This window comes from Camellia sinensis, chromosome 3 (genome assembly GCF_055761805.1).
Source record: "Camellia sinensis isolate YWXY chromosome 3, ASM5576180v1, whole genome shotgun sequence".
Taxonomy (NCBI): domain Eukaryota; kingdom Viridiplantae; phylum Streptophyta; class Magnoliopsida; order Ericales; family Theaceae; genus Camellia; species Camellia sinensis.
In genome coordinates, this window is record NC_138963.1 from 37,073,740 (window position 1) to 37,091,018 (window position 17,279).

The 17,279-nt window shown below is 35.0% G+C and overlaps 1 protein-coding gene across 1 annotated transcript; it reads left to right on the plus strand.

Annotated features, from left to right (window-relative positions):
• Positions 1–10,781: 10,781 nt before the first annotated feature.
• Positions 10,782–16,122, plus strand: LOC114266669 (IQ domain-containing protein IQM3). The gene is made up of 9 exons (XM_028207587.2): positions 10,782–11,274; positions 11,359–11,473; positions 11,732–11,797; positions 12,355–12,443; positions 13,550–13,637; positions 13,811–13,948; positions 14,049–14,141; positions 15,265–15,366; positions 15,476–16,122. Exons 1-9 carry the CDS (start codon positions 11,009–11,011, stop codon positions 15,983–15,985), a joined length of 1,467 nt encoding a protein of 488 aa, XP_028063388.2. The 5' UTR covers positions 10,782–11,008; the 3' UTR covers positions 15,986–16,122.
• Positions 16,123–17,279: the final 1,157 nt, after the last annotated feature.

Below are 17,279 nucleotides of genomic sequence, written 5' to 3' on the forward strand. Positions count from 1 at the left end.
AAGATTTAGATAATACACAATAAGTCTCACAAATTTTATATAATTACATTGATACTATCTTTTTAGTAAAATTAAATTAAATGAAAGCAATGAAAATTGTGCATAAACAAATTGATAAATAAGATAAACTATACATTTTGGTGCAAAATAAATGACAACATTATTTTTTAATCCATACGACTAACAAATTATTGGTAAAAGTGAACTTTCAATGAGAATTAAAATCATAAAGAAATTTAATGTAACATAATTATATTTAATTTTTAGAATTTAATATATATTTTTTGCAAATCTCAAAAGAGTTTGGGTAAACTACAAACCTCTTGTGATTAGAGAAAATACAACAAATGTTATAATTTTGACATAATTATATTGATCTTTAATTTATATAACATTGCTTTCATCAATAATTCATTATTCAAATGGATGAAAAAAAAAATTACAAGACAATGGAAAATGAAGAAAGTATTTATCAATAGGTAGGAGTATAACTTTTGTTGTGATTTTGCTACACAAAAAAAGTTACAGGTGATTTTATTTACGCACCTCTAATAATTTCAGTACACACTATTAATAGACTAAATTTATATTTCAATAATATCTTTCAATGAAATGACCATTAAAGATAACATGGGATGTATACTACCCATTCAAAAATTTCATATTTAAAAATACAAAAATACTCTTCACATACCATCCTCTCTATAGGGTTTAAGATTTTAATATATAAACATTATATTTCTTCCTTATTTTCACTATTAATATACCCTCATGATATCATTCATTATTAATTAACTCATTTCATTCTCTTCTCCATTATACTTACTTTTCAAACTCAAAACATTAATGCCTTTGAAGATTTAGAATTTAAGAACATTGACATCAATTAGTTTTGAAAATTTGTACACCATGAATGACATTGAGATGGTTGGTTCCTATATAAATATTGGAAAAGTTGATTTGAATATTGAAAATGTTAGTTTATGACCTAACTTTTTAATTTTTTAATTTATCTCGTTCGTATGTTCAGAAGATGAGTTTGTTTATTGTGTTCGGAAGATGGTTTTTTTACACAATGTTTGATTATTTATATTTGAACAAAATAATTTTGTTCAAATTATTAAGATTGACCAAATATTAAATGTTTATACATAAAAAATTGAACATTTTAAGGTAGTTCGGTTAAAATAAATTAAACTTTTATTCGTTATTCAGACCGAATGAAACACTTCGCCGATGATCTGAAACGACAAGACGATGAGATGAGACACGGCAACAGTTTAATACTAACTATGAAGATCAACACCGGCAAAGATGGAGGTCGGATGAAATCTCCACCGACGATGGAGATCAAGACCGACGAAGATGGTCTATGTTTTGAAGATTGTGGGGTTGTTGTTATGTGTAGTGGTGAAAATGAAGAGTCTTTGGTTTGCTTAATTTTGTATATTCAAATACTTAGTGGTATGTTAATATAGGGTTAGTAATGAAAAGTTAAGGTGCGAAATAAGATATTTTCAAATCCTAAAAATTATTTTATGTATATACCAAGTAATGGTGTGTATGTACTGTAAATATTAGAGGTGTGTAAATAAAATCACCCAAAAGTTATATCCTATGTGTTTGTAATTATTTTTAATTTTTATATTGATTTGCAATTTTTTTAAAACAAAATAGAATTATCTCTTTAACACTATTTTGTTTTTTTTTTTTGTGTACATCATTTGTATTAATTTTAATATATTTAATTTTATTAAAAAGAAAATTAATTTGACTAAAATTTCGTAAATGTATTGTACAGTGTAACATGTGTTAGCAAGACCATTTAATTATATAAAAAAGGTAAATTACACTATCATCCTTGAGGTTTGGTCCAATTATATTTCATCCTTGATGTTCTAAAAATGTGACAACCCTCACCACTGTTTACTGATAATACTACTGATTACTGCTAAACTGTGACTGAACATGATTAAGTAACTGATTTGACTGACATCCTGAACTGATTGATTGAGTGTATTAGTTAAAACGCATTTCTATCAGTTTGACTGTTAATTGATCTATTCATGTTTTAAGTTTGAACTTTAAATTGAAGGCCTTATCGGCGGCCGAATCTGAAATTGATTAGTGTTTCATGTTAATTAGAATTTATGTGATTTTATGGTATGTTTAATTGAAATTTGATTTGGTATGATTAAATTGGATTAAATAGTGTTGAATTACATTAGTTGGCTTATTTACCAAAATGCCATAGAAGTGGGCCCCTTTGTTAAGTCTTGTTAGAGCTTATGTGTTGCATCATTTTGTTCATTCTTGAGACCAAAACCGTTTGAGAGAGGGAGAGTAGGAGGAAAGACTTGAGTTCATCAAATTGGCTTGGAGAATTAGAAGATTTGGAGGATAATTGCACAAATTGAGCTTCCATTCTTGAAATTGAGGACCTAAGGTAGGAGAATCATCTTCTTGAACTTGTATTTAAGTTGTATCTTGCATGTTTCATGGAAGTTTGGTGATTAGAGTCTAGAATTGGTTCAAAATGTTGAATTGAAGCTTAAATCATGTATGCATGTACATGTTCTAGCATTTTTGAGGTTGTTTTCATGGAAATTGCTACATGCATGTCCATATCTTGATTATAGTTCATGAATTCATCATGTTTTTGGAAGGATTGACTCATTTGATCAAGTATTTGAAGCTTTGATTTCAATTGAACACTTGCATGTTACATACACTTTATGTTCTTGAAGTTTATTTGAAATTGTGTTTAATTGACTCACCTTTGGGCTTTGATTTTGCAAATTGATCTTCAAAACATGTCATATTATGAGTTTTAAAGTGTTTTCCAGAAAATTAGCCCAAAGGAATCGAATTTGATGCTTTAAATGTTGAGTTTTGTGCTTGGAGACAAATCTGGAAATTCCAGATTTTGGATCCATGCTCTGTAGACGCGCCTGCGTGAGGCCTTCGTGCTACAGTTCAGACTCGAATTGTCACGGTTCTTAATCTGAACCAAAGAGTCCAAATCTGGCAAATCGTTTTGAGAAAATAGATTTTTAGAAAAGAAGTGCCAAACATGGACTGCTTTGCCAAATACAGAGTCGCCACCTAAATATTTTATTTTGAAGGAATTTAGGAAACCCTGACTTTGTGCCAAAGGCCACGTGTCCGTCATCACCAAAATTGCCTCGACTTGGGAACTTGGGTACGATTGGGGAAGGTCACTTCGTGAGCACCCCCGCTCGCCCGATCAAAGATCGGCCTCTACTAACCATGATATCGAGTTTTGAAAACAATATATGCTCTTATTCCGGTTATTAGCCTAGAATTACTATGTTATGCGCACAGCAAACAAGTATAGACCAAATCGCCTAAATTGGAACAAAACAATTCATGTTTGTTTTGAAAATGGTTTGCTACTCGCAAATAGGCTAAAATGCAGATTTTGCCACCCTCAAGTGGGCTTTAGAAAAAATGGTTTTACCACTATCTAGTGGGCTTAAAACTCACAATTTTAGTACATTATTCCAATTTAGGTAATTCAACCTCCATCCACAGGCACTCAAGCAGTTATATCACATAAGCAGCTAGCCTCATGGTAAGTATGCTGTCATGGCAACACTCACACACATGCAAGGATGCTAAAGCATGAGAACTTACCGAGTACTCCGAGCCAAAACAGAAACTAGTTAGTAATCATATGCATGATCTTAGTTCATGTTAAGATAGCTAATGCAACACATGCAAAATGCAACTAAGATGGGCTCGGTTAATCTACAATGACATGTGAAATGCTATAACTAACACATATTCAATTTGGAATTGGAATACAAATGCAGTTAGAATGATGCGCCGAGCCCGATGCATGCAAAACGAATGAATGGATGCAAACGTGCTATCATACTGTATGCTAATTGAAACATGCCCTAGACTAACCATCGAAAGCTAGTAAATAAAAGGGAAAAAAGATGTGGGGTTGGGAGACATACACACACTCACGCACACTTATTACACAATTGCCCTCACTCGGAGGGTCCGAATAAATATTACAGTCCGAATAAATAATACTAAATTAATTATTATAGAATTTCTAATTAATTAACAAATTAAATACAGAAAGAAGGTGGCCACAGCCCTGCCTCGGGATGCGTGGATGATGCATGCTTGACTCGCCTTACTCGGAAATCCGGTACCATGCCATTGTTGCCTCTGTTTACACTGCCTTGCTCCTCTGAAGTTCATGAAAATTTCCAGGACCCTTCTGGATCACTCCCTGAGTGTTGTGGGATGCCACCGGCCATGATAGAGTATTACTGGCCATGAGAATGTTCTTATTGGCCAAAGACTGGGCCACCGGCTGGACACTGATGGTCGGTCGGCACTTAAAGTGGTCGGCCGGCCATTTATGCATGCAGAATACTAGTTTGACAGCAACAGAGGACAGACAAGGCATGGTATGGAATTTTCAAGACAATATGTGCATGTCCACTCTCCCTATCATGTTGTGGACTCAAGGGAGTGTGGACCTCGATTCTCGGGCCATCAATTGCATATTTCGATGCGTGATGGCCTAAGAGGCCGAGTTAGCAAATCAATGTCAATGCATGCAACAAACAAATGAAAGCTTCACACCCTATCATGTAGGGATCAAGGGCGTCGGCGACCGAGGATCGAGGCGCGTTACGTCACTTTGAGTACGAACGCACCTCATCCCTCGTGCTTGGTTTGACACCCCAAACCAAGCAAAATGTAATGCATGTATGCAATATGGCTCGTGTATGCAAAATGACTCAAGCTAGTAAAGCATGTCAAATGTAAACACCAACCAAACATGCAAATATGCAATATGCTAAGCATGCAATGCTACAATGCTACCTAGATAGACAACTAGGCAAAACGATAATCATGTAATAATGCATTAACTACAAGGATGCAACAATCATGCAATGTGATGATCATACTACAAGACACAAATGCATGGACTTACACTAGGATGGAGGAACCTCAGCCATACCCCAAAACAGTGGCCAAAGGTACTAAAATGATGGTGCCAACATGCAAGACAAGCATGCAAACCAATGGGCCCAAGACTAAGGCATAAAAGCCAACTTTCAAGCGCACTTAAAAGAAGACAAACATGGACATTAGACCAACAAAATAAGAGCTATGGCATGTTAGAATGAGCCCCAAAACCCACTTAGATGGCATCCCAAATGTCTAAACATGGTGGCAAACACAATGACCAACTCTTAAGGCACAAAACTACAACACTTCAAAGCATTGAAAGAGAGCCAAATGCAAGTGTAAGACCACATTGCATGGACTGAAATATGATCTCAAATGATGCCAAATTATGGGAATAAGCCAAGTAAAGCATGCTAGTGACCCACACACCCAAGGCTCTCAAGCCAAAATGCATGGTGGCTATATCAAACATGGAAAATATGACCAAATCAGTACCAAATAGTCCTTAAGCATGGCAAACCATGACCTAAAGCTTCACAAAGCTGAGCCAAAACATGCAAGCATGATGGTCCAAAGGCAATATGTATTTCTAAGCAAAATACAGGAATACAAGGCAAGTGTATTATGCATGCAAGGGGTCAACAAACCAACATGGGACAAAGGTAAAACATGCTAAATAAACACCAAATAACCTCTGAAATAAAGCCAAACAAAGCTAGGCATGCATGCTACCTTTATAAGCCTTAAACACAAGCTAAAGAGACACAAAGGGAGAGGGGTGTCCTTCCTCTATGCAAGACCTCAAAACCCCTTCACCACCACTGAAAATCCCTGGATTTTAGTGGTGAGAAGGCCAATATACAAAACTTCTAAGGCTTAACAAAGAAGGCTCAAAATGAGGCCAAACAAGGCCTAAGAAGGGGAGGTCGACCCCCAACACCAAAATGACCTTAATGAAACATATTAAGCATGCAAATATGAAACTTTTTTCAGGTTATAGCTAAGCTTAAATCAGCTTGTAAGTATGGCTAAGATATGGATCAAAATAAAACCTTAAAAGGGGGATGAAGCATACAAGGGTGTAGATGACCTCTAACAGAAAAAAGTCCTTAAACAAACTTCAAGAGGAGCTCAAAATAAGACCTTTTCCAATTTATTACAAAGTTCAAAAATGCTTGCAAGTATGGCTAAGCTATGAAGCAAGATAAGCTTTAAAAAGGGAGATGAGTGTGTTACCCTTGTAGCCAAGAACTCCAGCAGCCTTTGGTCCCAAAAACCAGTCCCTTAGCCTCTGAAAACAAGCTCCAAGATGCTTGGATGGATGATGGAGAGGTTAGGTTATGAGGTGTGGGGTAATGGAGCCAAGAACCTTACACTTTGAAGCTAAAATGGAGGAGATATAGAGGGACAAAGAGGGATATATGTGTATATGCCCTAACCAAGTTCTGAACCTGGTATATGGAGAGGGGAGACTTCCTTTATAGAGCCAAGAGAATAAAGCTTTTCTTAGAAGCTTCAAACCAAGAGCAAAGATCCTCCATACACTGTATAGAGGATCCAGTCTGTGCCCTCCAGTTGGCACAGCTGGCATCCATTCAATTTGTAGAATACACCGGAAGGTCGTCGGCTAGAAAAATTGGTTGGCCGGCTACTTTAACTGGTCGGTCGGCCATCTATTTGGTCAGTCGGCTATCTGTTCTGGTCGGTCGGCAGGAAAAATCTGCTCTGCAGGTCCAACTTCAAACGGGCATAACTCCTTCATATGAACTCCTTTTCAGGTCATTCTTGTGTCCAAATTGAAGCCCCGGAAGTAAGATTTCTAATGGGGCAAACCTTGCATAAAAATTACAACTGTGAAAAAAGTTATGCTTGTTTTGGTGAAGGTTGCTCAGTTTCGGTCCAACCGGAATGATGCCCAACTTCAGCCAATCATATCTCCCCCATCTGGACTCGGCTTTAAGAGATTCTTGAATGAAAAATGAAGCCCCGGAAGTCTTCTTTCCAACGGTGGTAGCCTCATAGCTTAAATTCAAGTGCATAGACAGATAAGCCTGATTTAGCGAGGACCGCTCGACTCTCTCTCTTAGCGGTTCATACCCAACTTCTTCCTCAGCTAGGTTTCTTCTCTCTTCTCCTCTTTTCTTTAACTCCAAACCCCCGAACAAGGTGTTTTGAAAGATTTTTCAAAGATTTCATCTCTCTTTCATTCATTTCCACTTTGTCCTTGCTCGGTTTATCGAAAAGTGCATCGTTTGACAAAATGTGAGCCTCGGAACATTGTAGAAATTTTATTTCAAAGATGTTTTGAAAGAGAGGATTTTAAGGTCTAAAAACCATCCAAAATAGCTTTGGGTCAAAATGGGGTGTGGAGTTGAGACTTGTCTCTTTCCTTGCCGAAAAAACTGAACCTTTCCCCTACACACCTTTCTCCACCAAGTAAACCATCAGTAACGCCCAAGTCTTGAGGGCGGTCAAAAATAGGGTGTCTACACGCTCGAGCGAGGAACTCCATGCTCGAGCATACACTCTGAGTACATGCATCCCGCTCAAGCGGGGAAAGTAACGCTCGAGCGTGAAATGCGTGTATCCAGTACTTTTCATATTTTTACAGTCCGCTCGAGCGAGGGAATGCACGCTCGAGCAAGGACTTGTGCTTCACGCTCGAGCGGAGGTCGATCACCCATCGAGCGTAAATTGCATGCATCCAGTACTTTTCATGAGTTTACAGTCCGCTCGAGCGAAGGAAGTCACGCTCAAGTAGAACTCCTTTGTCTGCTTGTCCGCTCGAGCGTAGAAAGCCACGCTCGAGCGAGACCCCTATTTTTTGAAAATTCTGAAAAGTGTTTTTAAGTACATCTTTGCATCCTCATTTCATCTTAGGCATTCCTAGGCCTAGTTTAAGGCATCTTAATGAGGATATTGATGTAAAACCACACCGAGTCAAGTTAGGGACTAAGTCATTGATTCCCAAGTGTGTAACTTAGTGTGTGTTCATTCTGTAACTGTGTAGGGTTGGCATCTGAGGACGCTCTAGCCTATCTGTAGCCCAGTGCTCTGTGAGTAACAATGTTGTAAAGATATATTCAATCATGAATATTTTCTGAATGATCAACTGTACTGCTTTCTGAAATGATATTTCTTACTGAATGAATGCTTGTCCTATTTACGAACTGTATTCGTGGCATCCATAGCAATTTACTGTTACTGTACTGTACTGTACTGTTACTGTCACAGAAATCTCTGTCGATTCCCATGTTTGGAACCATTATTGTTTACTGATATGATGGCCATCAACTGACTGTTCGGTCTATTAAGACCTACTGTACTGTTTATTATTGGATGTACCACTTATGACTGCTATGATCGAATAACTGATATACTGTTCAAATGACTGTTTTATATACTGGAAGGACATTCATTCCTAACCTCTTTACGCATATGTCATTCACTAAGTTTTCGCTCACTATTTATATATATATGTAGGTGTCCAGGAACCGGATCAGAGCTAGGAGCATTGAGTTAAACTCCATTTTTGTCAAGCCAATCAACATGCCTCACTGCGAGGTTCCAAGTGTGTTCAAGCTTAGGCTTTTTGGGGTGTCTCAGTTCACCCTTCTGTCCCTGTTTTGTAATACTGTATAGATTTGTACTGTACTGTTATGGTAGGGATTTGGTCCCTAACCTGAATGCCTATATATGATGTATGTACATACTGCTTTTGTTCCGAATGTGAATGTGTTATGAAAAGTCTTTTTGCATACAGACTGTCACAGCTCAGTGGACATCTTTCATTTACTGTTTTGGCTTCCGCCAACCCCTGTACTCTGTATTACTGTTATTACTGTTAAGCAGGCCTTTGGTAATCACGAATTACTGGCCGGTTACAGTGCTAAACCCATAGGGGCGGGTTTGGGTCATGACAAAAAATTACATTCCTATCTTTGTGGTTAATAATCTCATTTCACAAATCTCATACTTATATAAAAGACAACAAATCTTAATAGTCTCATTTTACAAATCTCATACTTATATAAAAGATAACAACTCTTAATAGAAAAATACAAGAAATTATATTGAAAAAAAAAAGTACAGCAAAGGAAAGGATGAAAAAAAATATCAAAGGAAGTAAAGCAAAGTAAAAAAAAAGAAAGTACATGAGTTCAATGTTTTCATTTCGTCTAAATAATTACAATGACAAGAAAGTCATTGTAATTTTCTAAATATCAAAAAGTGATATATATTAAACCTAAATTTCAAGATTGTAAATGTAATTTGCCCGATAAAAATTATGATTGTTTTGTGTAAATTAATCAAACCAACACTTACAATACTAGTGGCAGTGGTATGTCATCTTTTCATCCAAACAGGGCTAACCTTATGTTTGGATTGGATCGTGAGGTGAGGTGAGAAAATAAATTATTATTATTATTATGTTTAGATGAATAGAAAATAAGAAAATGTAATTTCTTACTTATTTTGTTTAGATTGAGTAAATGAGTAAAAATAAAGGAAAATATTTTATTTTATTTTATCAAAATAACCTTTTATATTAACAAGATATAATTTTTTTTAAAGGTAATTTTGATATTTTAGAAAATTTTCATCACACCCAATTATTTTATCATCAAATATCACTACTTTTGTGAGAAACAAAATACAGGTATAGTGTGAGTCATTTTCTTACCATTTTTCACAAATTTTCAAACACTTAACGATTCAAACAAGTGAAAGGATTTCAAATTGTTATAGTAAAGGTTGTTTACATAAAAAAAGAAAAAATCATCGAACGTATAAATATTAAAACAAATCATATTTTATTTTATAAAACAAATAATAAATATAATTATAAACTTAAACTATATATTATTAAAAAATATATTTATAATTATTCAATAAAATTAATTTTCTACATGTGGAATTTTTCGATAAGGCGTCGGAAGTTAAAAAAATAAAATAAATAAGTGTGTGAAAAGACATGAAGAGATAATGTTTGGTTTGTATTTGAGAGATGAGTTTTAGAAAAAAAAATTCTAAAAAATTGTTTGGTTTGAGTTTTTCTCAAAAAAAATTTCAAAATCACTTTCTCTCTCTTACACATCAATCAATCACTTTTTCTCTCTCATCTCTCATTCTCAATCACTTTTTCTCTCACACATATCTACTTAAATTCTCTCAAAATATCAAATCATCCCAAACTTCTAAAAAAACAACTCTCCCAAAATATACAACCAAACAAACTAAAAAAATTTCTAAACTCTCTCTCTAAATTTTTTTTCAAAAACAACTCTTCCAAAATCAAACCAAACGAACGGGAATGTAACTTATCTCAAAAGTTAATTTTGAAGGTTATCATGAATGTGTATGTTTTTCATATAATTATTTAGGATTTAACTTTTAAAATTAGTTATAAAAAAAAAAATTGTAAATTTTCTAATCCTAACATGGATGACCGACCTATCTTTACCTGTATTGAAGAGAGAATTAATCGAGATATCCATGAGTTGACTCGTATTGCTGAGAAGAAAAATTAAAAAAAAAAAAAAACTCTTATCCCAAAAGTTGACTGTATCAAAAAAATAAATAAAATAAAAAAATATATATAATTATTTAGAGTCAATATTGGCGAGTATAGAAATGCATATACATGAAGCGCGTACAACTGTCACTCCTTAATAATTAAATATTCAGACGGGTAAGTTCACCACCGGGAACTACAGGGAATTTGGTGTGGATTACAAAAGATATTATAATTTATTTTAATTTAAAAAAATTTGCAGGATTATTTGGCGTAGTTTTTATTTTTATTTTTATTTTTAAGTAAAAATATTTTAAATAAATTAAAAAAATTAATTAATAAAAATATTTCTATTTTTTAATAATTAATTTTTAATTTACAATAAATTGCACAACAACACCACTGCTGCCTACTTGACTTCGCATCCGTACAAAACCCAACTCCTAGCTCTCACCTCCTCTGACAGTCTCACATACTCTTTGACTTTAGACTATCTCTTTCTCGATCTCTCTATCTGTATTCCCAGACCCAATGGAGGTCGACACACAAAGGATTTCTAACTGTAACTTCGATCCCAACTCCAATCCACCACCATTCTCTTACTCCGTCAACCTCGCTGCTTCCGAGTTACGGGGCTCCGAAATGCTCAACTCTCCGCCGCCCGATCGACGTTCTCAATCCGACGGTGAACCGGCCAATGGAAAGTCCAGTGCGGCCATGAAGCTGCAGAAGGTTTATCGGAGTTATCGCACCAGGCGCATGTTAGCCGACTCCGCTGTGGTTGTGGAAGAACTCTGGTACGTCTTCAAGACTTCACTTCAATGCCTCTGTTTTGCTTATTTACAGTAGAGATGTTTATATATATAACTATGCTTTTGAAGGTGGCAAGCGATCGATTTTGCTCGATTGAATCACAGTACGATTTCATTCTTCAATTTCTCCAAACCAGAGACCGCAGCTTCTCGCTGGAGTCGAGTCAGGTTGAATGCTTCCAAGGTCATCTGCTTCTTCTTCTTCTTCTTCTAAATTTTTCCCCCAATTCAGTGTGATTTCTAAAAATAATTATAAAATCATCTGTGGTAAACTCTTACATCATTAATAACCAAACTCTTTTTAATTTTTTCATGAAGCTGTAATAATTTTCTGAAAATACCAGTTAATCTAATAATTTTCATGTATTTAGAAAAAGACAAGTAATATTATATGTGTTCACACAAGTGACTTAAAGATTATCATGTTAATTGGCTTGGTCAGGTTGGTAAGGGTTTGTCCAAGGACGCCAAAGCACAGAAATTGGCTTTCCAACACTGGATTGAAGCTGTAAGTTTTCTTACTCATCCTCCATGGATGGTCCAAAGGGGAGCAACCTTCAAAGATTGAAAAAAAAAAAAAAAAAAAAAAAAAAACCCTTATTTTATTTGTGATTACAAAGAATCTCAATTACAATCATGTAGAATAAATCAACAATTACATATAAACTCTCAAAATGGCCGAGAGGCCCCAAATAAAAACGGAGGAATAAACCACACCCAGATGTGAAAGAATTGAATTCTTGGCCTCTTAATGATATGCAAGAGTTTTGGTCAAATGGGCTAAACCCGTTGGTAAACCCACTTATTTATTAGATAGTACTATTTATCAAATTACATCAGTTTGCTCCCCAAGACAATTTTTTTATTTATTGCTTTTTTGAAAAATTAGTATTAAGGACATGTACAATTTTTGTTGTTGCATATACACTGGCCTTTGAGGTTATAATCATGTGTACACCCTGCTGATCTTTTACATCACCCTTTTCCCGTTAGATTTTGTTTGTGGTATTATTACGCTATATCAAGATTTGTAAATATTGTTTTACAATTTTATGAACATTTTAGATTGATCCGAGGCATCGTTATGGGCATTCCTTGCACATATATTATGAAGAGTGGTGTAAGACAGATGCTGGCCAACCGTTCTTCTATTGGTAAGACAAGTTTGCTTTTTAGTGATCAGATTTTATTCTAATTTTATATTTGATTTAGTCTCTTTGGAGGAGCAGCTCCTAGTTCCTTCAATGAAAAGCAGGAGAGGCATCTATTTTAACAAAAGATAGGCACCAACTCATTAATAGTTAATGGCCTTAGTGGAAGCAAGAACTGCAGTTCATGTTTTGCAAACCTCCCTTTGTCTGTTCATGTTTTGCAAACCTCAACCTGTAGGCTTTTGGAATAAATTATGCAATGAAAAAAAAATTAAAAAGTCATATCTTGCCTTGTATACGGTCAAATAAAATGGTGATTATAATTAGTGATGTATAACACTACTCATAAAGAAAGTCTGGCTATATCCAACAATAAACTTGACTGATGGTTAAGAAATTAAGGTGACCCATGTGTCCTAATCTTGAGCAGAATTTGAAAATTGTAACTAAACTAGGTTCATGACTATAATTGATTGCTCATCGTAATAATCAAGAGAGCTAGTGATGCTAGGGATGCCTAACAAAGTTACCTATTAATCTGTTGGATGATGTTGATGAATGAATGCCCTTAATTTGAGGGGGGAAAAAACCTAACTTTTCAATCAATGTCACGCTTGACCTGGCAATTTCACCCAATGAACACAATTAGGCTAACAAGTTTAGTATAATCAGCATTTTGTTTATGTCCAATACTGAATTTGAAGCACAAATGTTTTCATACTTGTGGGTGGGTCTCATACGGTACATTTTTCTTTCTTAGGTAAATAACTGTTGCATCATTTGATTTTGTAAGCGATTACCTAGATTAAATGATGTATCATTAAATCAAATAATTTATTTACTTTTTTAGTTGATGCCAATTTATAGGCTGATGGAAGTAAGATAGGAAATTAATACAGAACAAATTTGCTTGCATATCATTCGTATGCCACTTATTGTTGTTGGAGAAATATCGTGTAATTCAGGAATAGATGGAAGTGATAACAACAAATTGCAGAGGCTTATATTTTTCTCTCATTCGGTGTTCTGATGCATTGACAGATTGTAGAGCATATTGTTGTCTCAAGTGAATCAGATGCTGAAAGCATTCTTAATTCTGCTAATTGCAGGTTGGATATTGGAGATGGCAAAGAGGTTGATCTTAAAGAATGTCCAAGATCAAAGCTTCGGCAACAATGCATCAAGTATCTTGGACCTGTATGTGCTCTCATGAATCAGTTTTTCTCGATCTCCATTTTGAAATTATATTCTGATTGCATATTTCAAACTGTATTGAACTGTTAGCTAATAATTTTTATCCTAATACATGCTCTCTCTATCTCTCTCTCTCTTTTTTTTTTATGTGGTTGGTTTTTTTTCGGGAAAATCAGCAAGAGAGAGAATATTCTGAATATATTGTTGTGGAGGGGAAAATAGTGCACAAACGATCTGGAAATTTTCTTAATACAAAGAAAGGAATGAAATGGATATTTGTGATGAGCACCTGCAAGAAACTTTATGCTGGTCAGGTGAGACCTAAATGAAAAGCAGAATCACTTGTTCAGTGGTTTTCTAATATTTTGTTCACTTCTATTGTGGTTTGGAGCCTAATATGTTTATTGCCTTCAGAAAAAGAAAGGAATATTTCATCATTCCAGCTTCCTTGCTGGAGGGGCTACTATAGCTGCTGGAAGGCTTGAGGCAGAGGATGGAACACTTAAGGTACTGGAAACACATTATTAAATTTTCCATTGCATTCATTGCTTTACTTATCCTGAAATTTACTTTATGTTAACTCTTTGTCATTTGATCCTAATTGATTTCCCGGCTCTCAATTTTTCCTGGCCATGATAATCAAATTTTGGTTTGATCAGTAGGCAGTAATTTTTCTTAAAAAAATTCCATGTTTGACACCAATTCTATCATGTATGTTTTGATGGTTGTAAAATTAGGACATGATTTTGAAAACCCTCCCTCAGAATTTTATAATTATTCCGACTTTCTGTCAGTTTCATGGAAAATCTTAGCAGCTCTCTCTCTTATCTGATTTCAACTTTTATTGATTTTCTCTAGAAGATAGAAATTAAATTTCAGTTTCAAATATTTCAGTCTTGGACATTAGCCTATTAAACAACATATTTCGTCATATATAAGAGTGGCCGCTTGTTCAGTGTAGAACTTCCAATTTAATGTAACAAAAACAAGTATCTTCATTGCCTCTACATCAGTTGCTATTATCAATGAAGCTATAATGCACATCAAATGTGCATGGTCTGTTTATTGCAATTATCATGTTCACACATGCACATGCATCTAAGCGCATTCCCATTCCTTCCGCAATTGGCGTGAGTTTTGAATTACTTTGGTTTTTGGTCAGTAGTAGGATTGAGAGTAGCTTGAACTTTGATCAGCCCGAAGCAGAGGAGGCTACTTTGATTTTTTTTTTTTTTTTTTTTCTGAACAGCCTGAAACAAATGATTCAATTTCTAATCAAGGTTTTCATACCTCTTGTGTGGTGAACATAAGACATTACTTTTTGTTTGCAAAACAAAATGCATACAGGCACACATGCATTTCGAAACACGACCAAACCTGATTGTGATAAATACGGGGAATTATAGACTATTCCTAGAGTACCACGTGTCTGTACTCCCTAACTAATCATTATTTATTATGCCCCTCATGTTGCTCAATCACCCAACATAAAACTCCACTTACCTACTTTCTTCACCAATCACAATGCTATGGAATACTACGTGTCTATATTCCAGGATTACTGAATAATTACCCGATAAATACTCTCTATAGCATCTGATCTTTGACTGCTTTTTATTTTCTTTTTCAGTCCATATCACCATACAGTGGACATTACCGCCCATCTACTGAAAGCCTTGACGGCTTTTTATCATTTCTCAAGGAAAATGGAGTCAATCTTGATGAAGTTGAAGTAAGTGACATCACAGTCCAGTTTGTAGAGCTTCTGGATATCCATAATTTATTTTTCATTACCTACGCTTGCCTGATGGTATTTTTTTCCGGTATCTTTTCATTATCAGATACACAAAGCAAATGAGGATTACGAGAACTTTGAAGAGAACAAATCGATCAAAGAAGAGTTTGCAGCTGAACTTTTAACAAACTCAGAACCCCCTCAACCTGATACTTACATGGAAGAGAAAACAGATGTATCAACGGAACTGAGAGTGGCTCTGCAAATTGATACCAAGAACAATTACAAAAGGACTCTTTCTGGTGGTCTTCAGAGCCCAAGAGCTGAGGTGCCCAAGACAGCTATATTGGAAAGAATTAATTCCAAGAAGGCAGCCAGGTCATACCAGTTAGGTGATCAACTGTCGCGGAAATGGTCAACCGGTGCTGGTCCAAGAATCGGTTGTGTTGCTGACTATCCTGTGGAGCTGAGGGTACAAGCCCTCGAGTTTGTTAACCTCTCTCCAAGAACGCCGCCAACACCGTCAACCTACAGGCGTATGGGTGGTCTTGTATCGCCTACCGTGTGTCCTGAATCGGATCTCTATAATAAAGGTCATTCAATCTCCACTGTCTAGATCTGTATTTTCTTCCACTTCCAACTTTTCATGCTGCATGCTTCGAGGCTTTTAATGTGTAAAATGTAAATTCCTTATGTCTGTATGTCACTTAAGCCTTTTTAAGCTAATACTAGTCTCATCTTAATTTCATCTAATCTTGGTACAAATTTGCATTAATGTTGACTCCACTTTCTTCAAATGCCAACTGATAGTGAAATTTCACATTTTCGTCTTTTTAGTTTGTTCCCAAGGGGTGTTGTCGGACCTGTTATGTTGGTCCAAAGAAGGCTTCCTTTGGATTTTGTTGCTCCCCAGTATGTGGAGCGGTCGGTTGTTAACTGATTGAGCCTGACCAAGCCCTTATCCTAATTAATTTTCGGGTTCGTATGGTGAACCAAATGCATCTAAATATAGAGGCCCCAAACTTTCGTAGAATTGTTGGGTTGTAGTTTTTTGGGCTTCCACTTACTAATGACCCAAGAAAAGATAAAAAGACAATTCTAAGAAATGTTGGACTTGATGAAAATAAGGGATGAAAAATTGGAGTACTTTGTTATTATCAAGTAATGTAAAGGGAGTATAGCTTTTAGACGTGGCTTCGTTTGACTAGGATTTTTTTGGATTAAAAAACGTACAAAACATAAAATAGGCTAAATAAGTCAATAAGATAATATGTCACATTTAAACTATAATCATTTTAATTTTTTCTTATAAAAATCAAAAAAATCAAGCTAAACGAACTTCTTAATTTCAACTTAAAAAAGTTAACTAAAAAAGTTTTTGCCAAACGACAATACATTGGATGGAAGAATAATGATTTATCTCCTAATTTTGCTCCTCCAATACCATCTCTAATAATGTGGAATTCAGAAGGCTAAAGATGAGAGAGAGAGAGAGAGAGAGAGAGAGAGAGAGTGGGGTCACTTTATATGAGAGTAGGTCATGTCATTAGAGATGGAATTGAGAGATAGAATTAGAGAATACCAATTAAAATTTAAAATTGATTAAAAATGAATCTTAATGTCAAGTAGGAAAAACTTGACTTATCATTCAATGCTAAATATAATGAGGAGAAGGTACTATTCTTTTTCACAATAAGTCACTAACATATTTATCTTCAAATGAGTCGGTTTGGGAAGTCTGTTTTTTAAAATATTTTTTTGGTTAAAAGATGAGATGAAAAAAATTAATATGTTTAAACATATATTTTTAATTTTTTATTAAAAAAATTATACAAAAAAGTAGAGTGAATGAGAAGACTCTAGGGTATTTGAGATGATTTAAATAAATATATGACAAATTACACTAACGA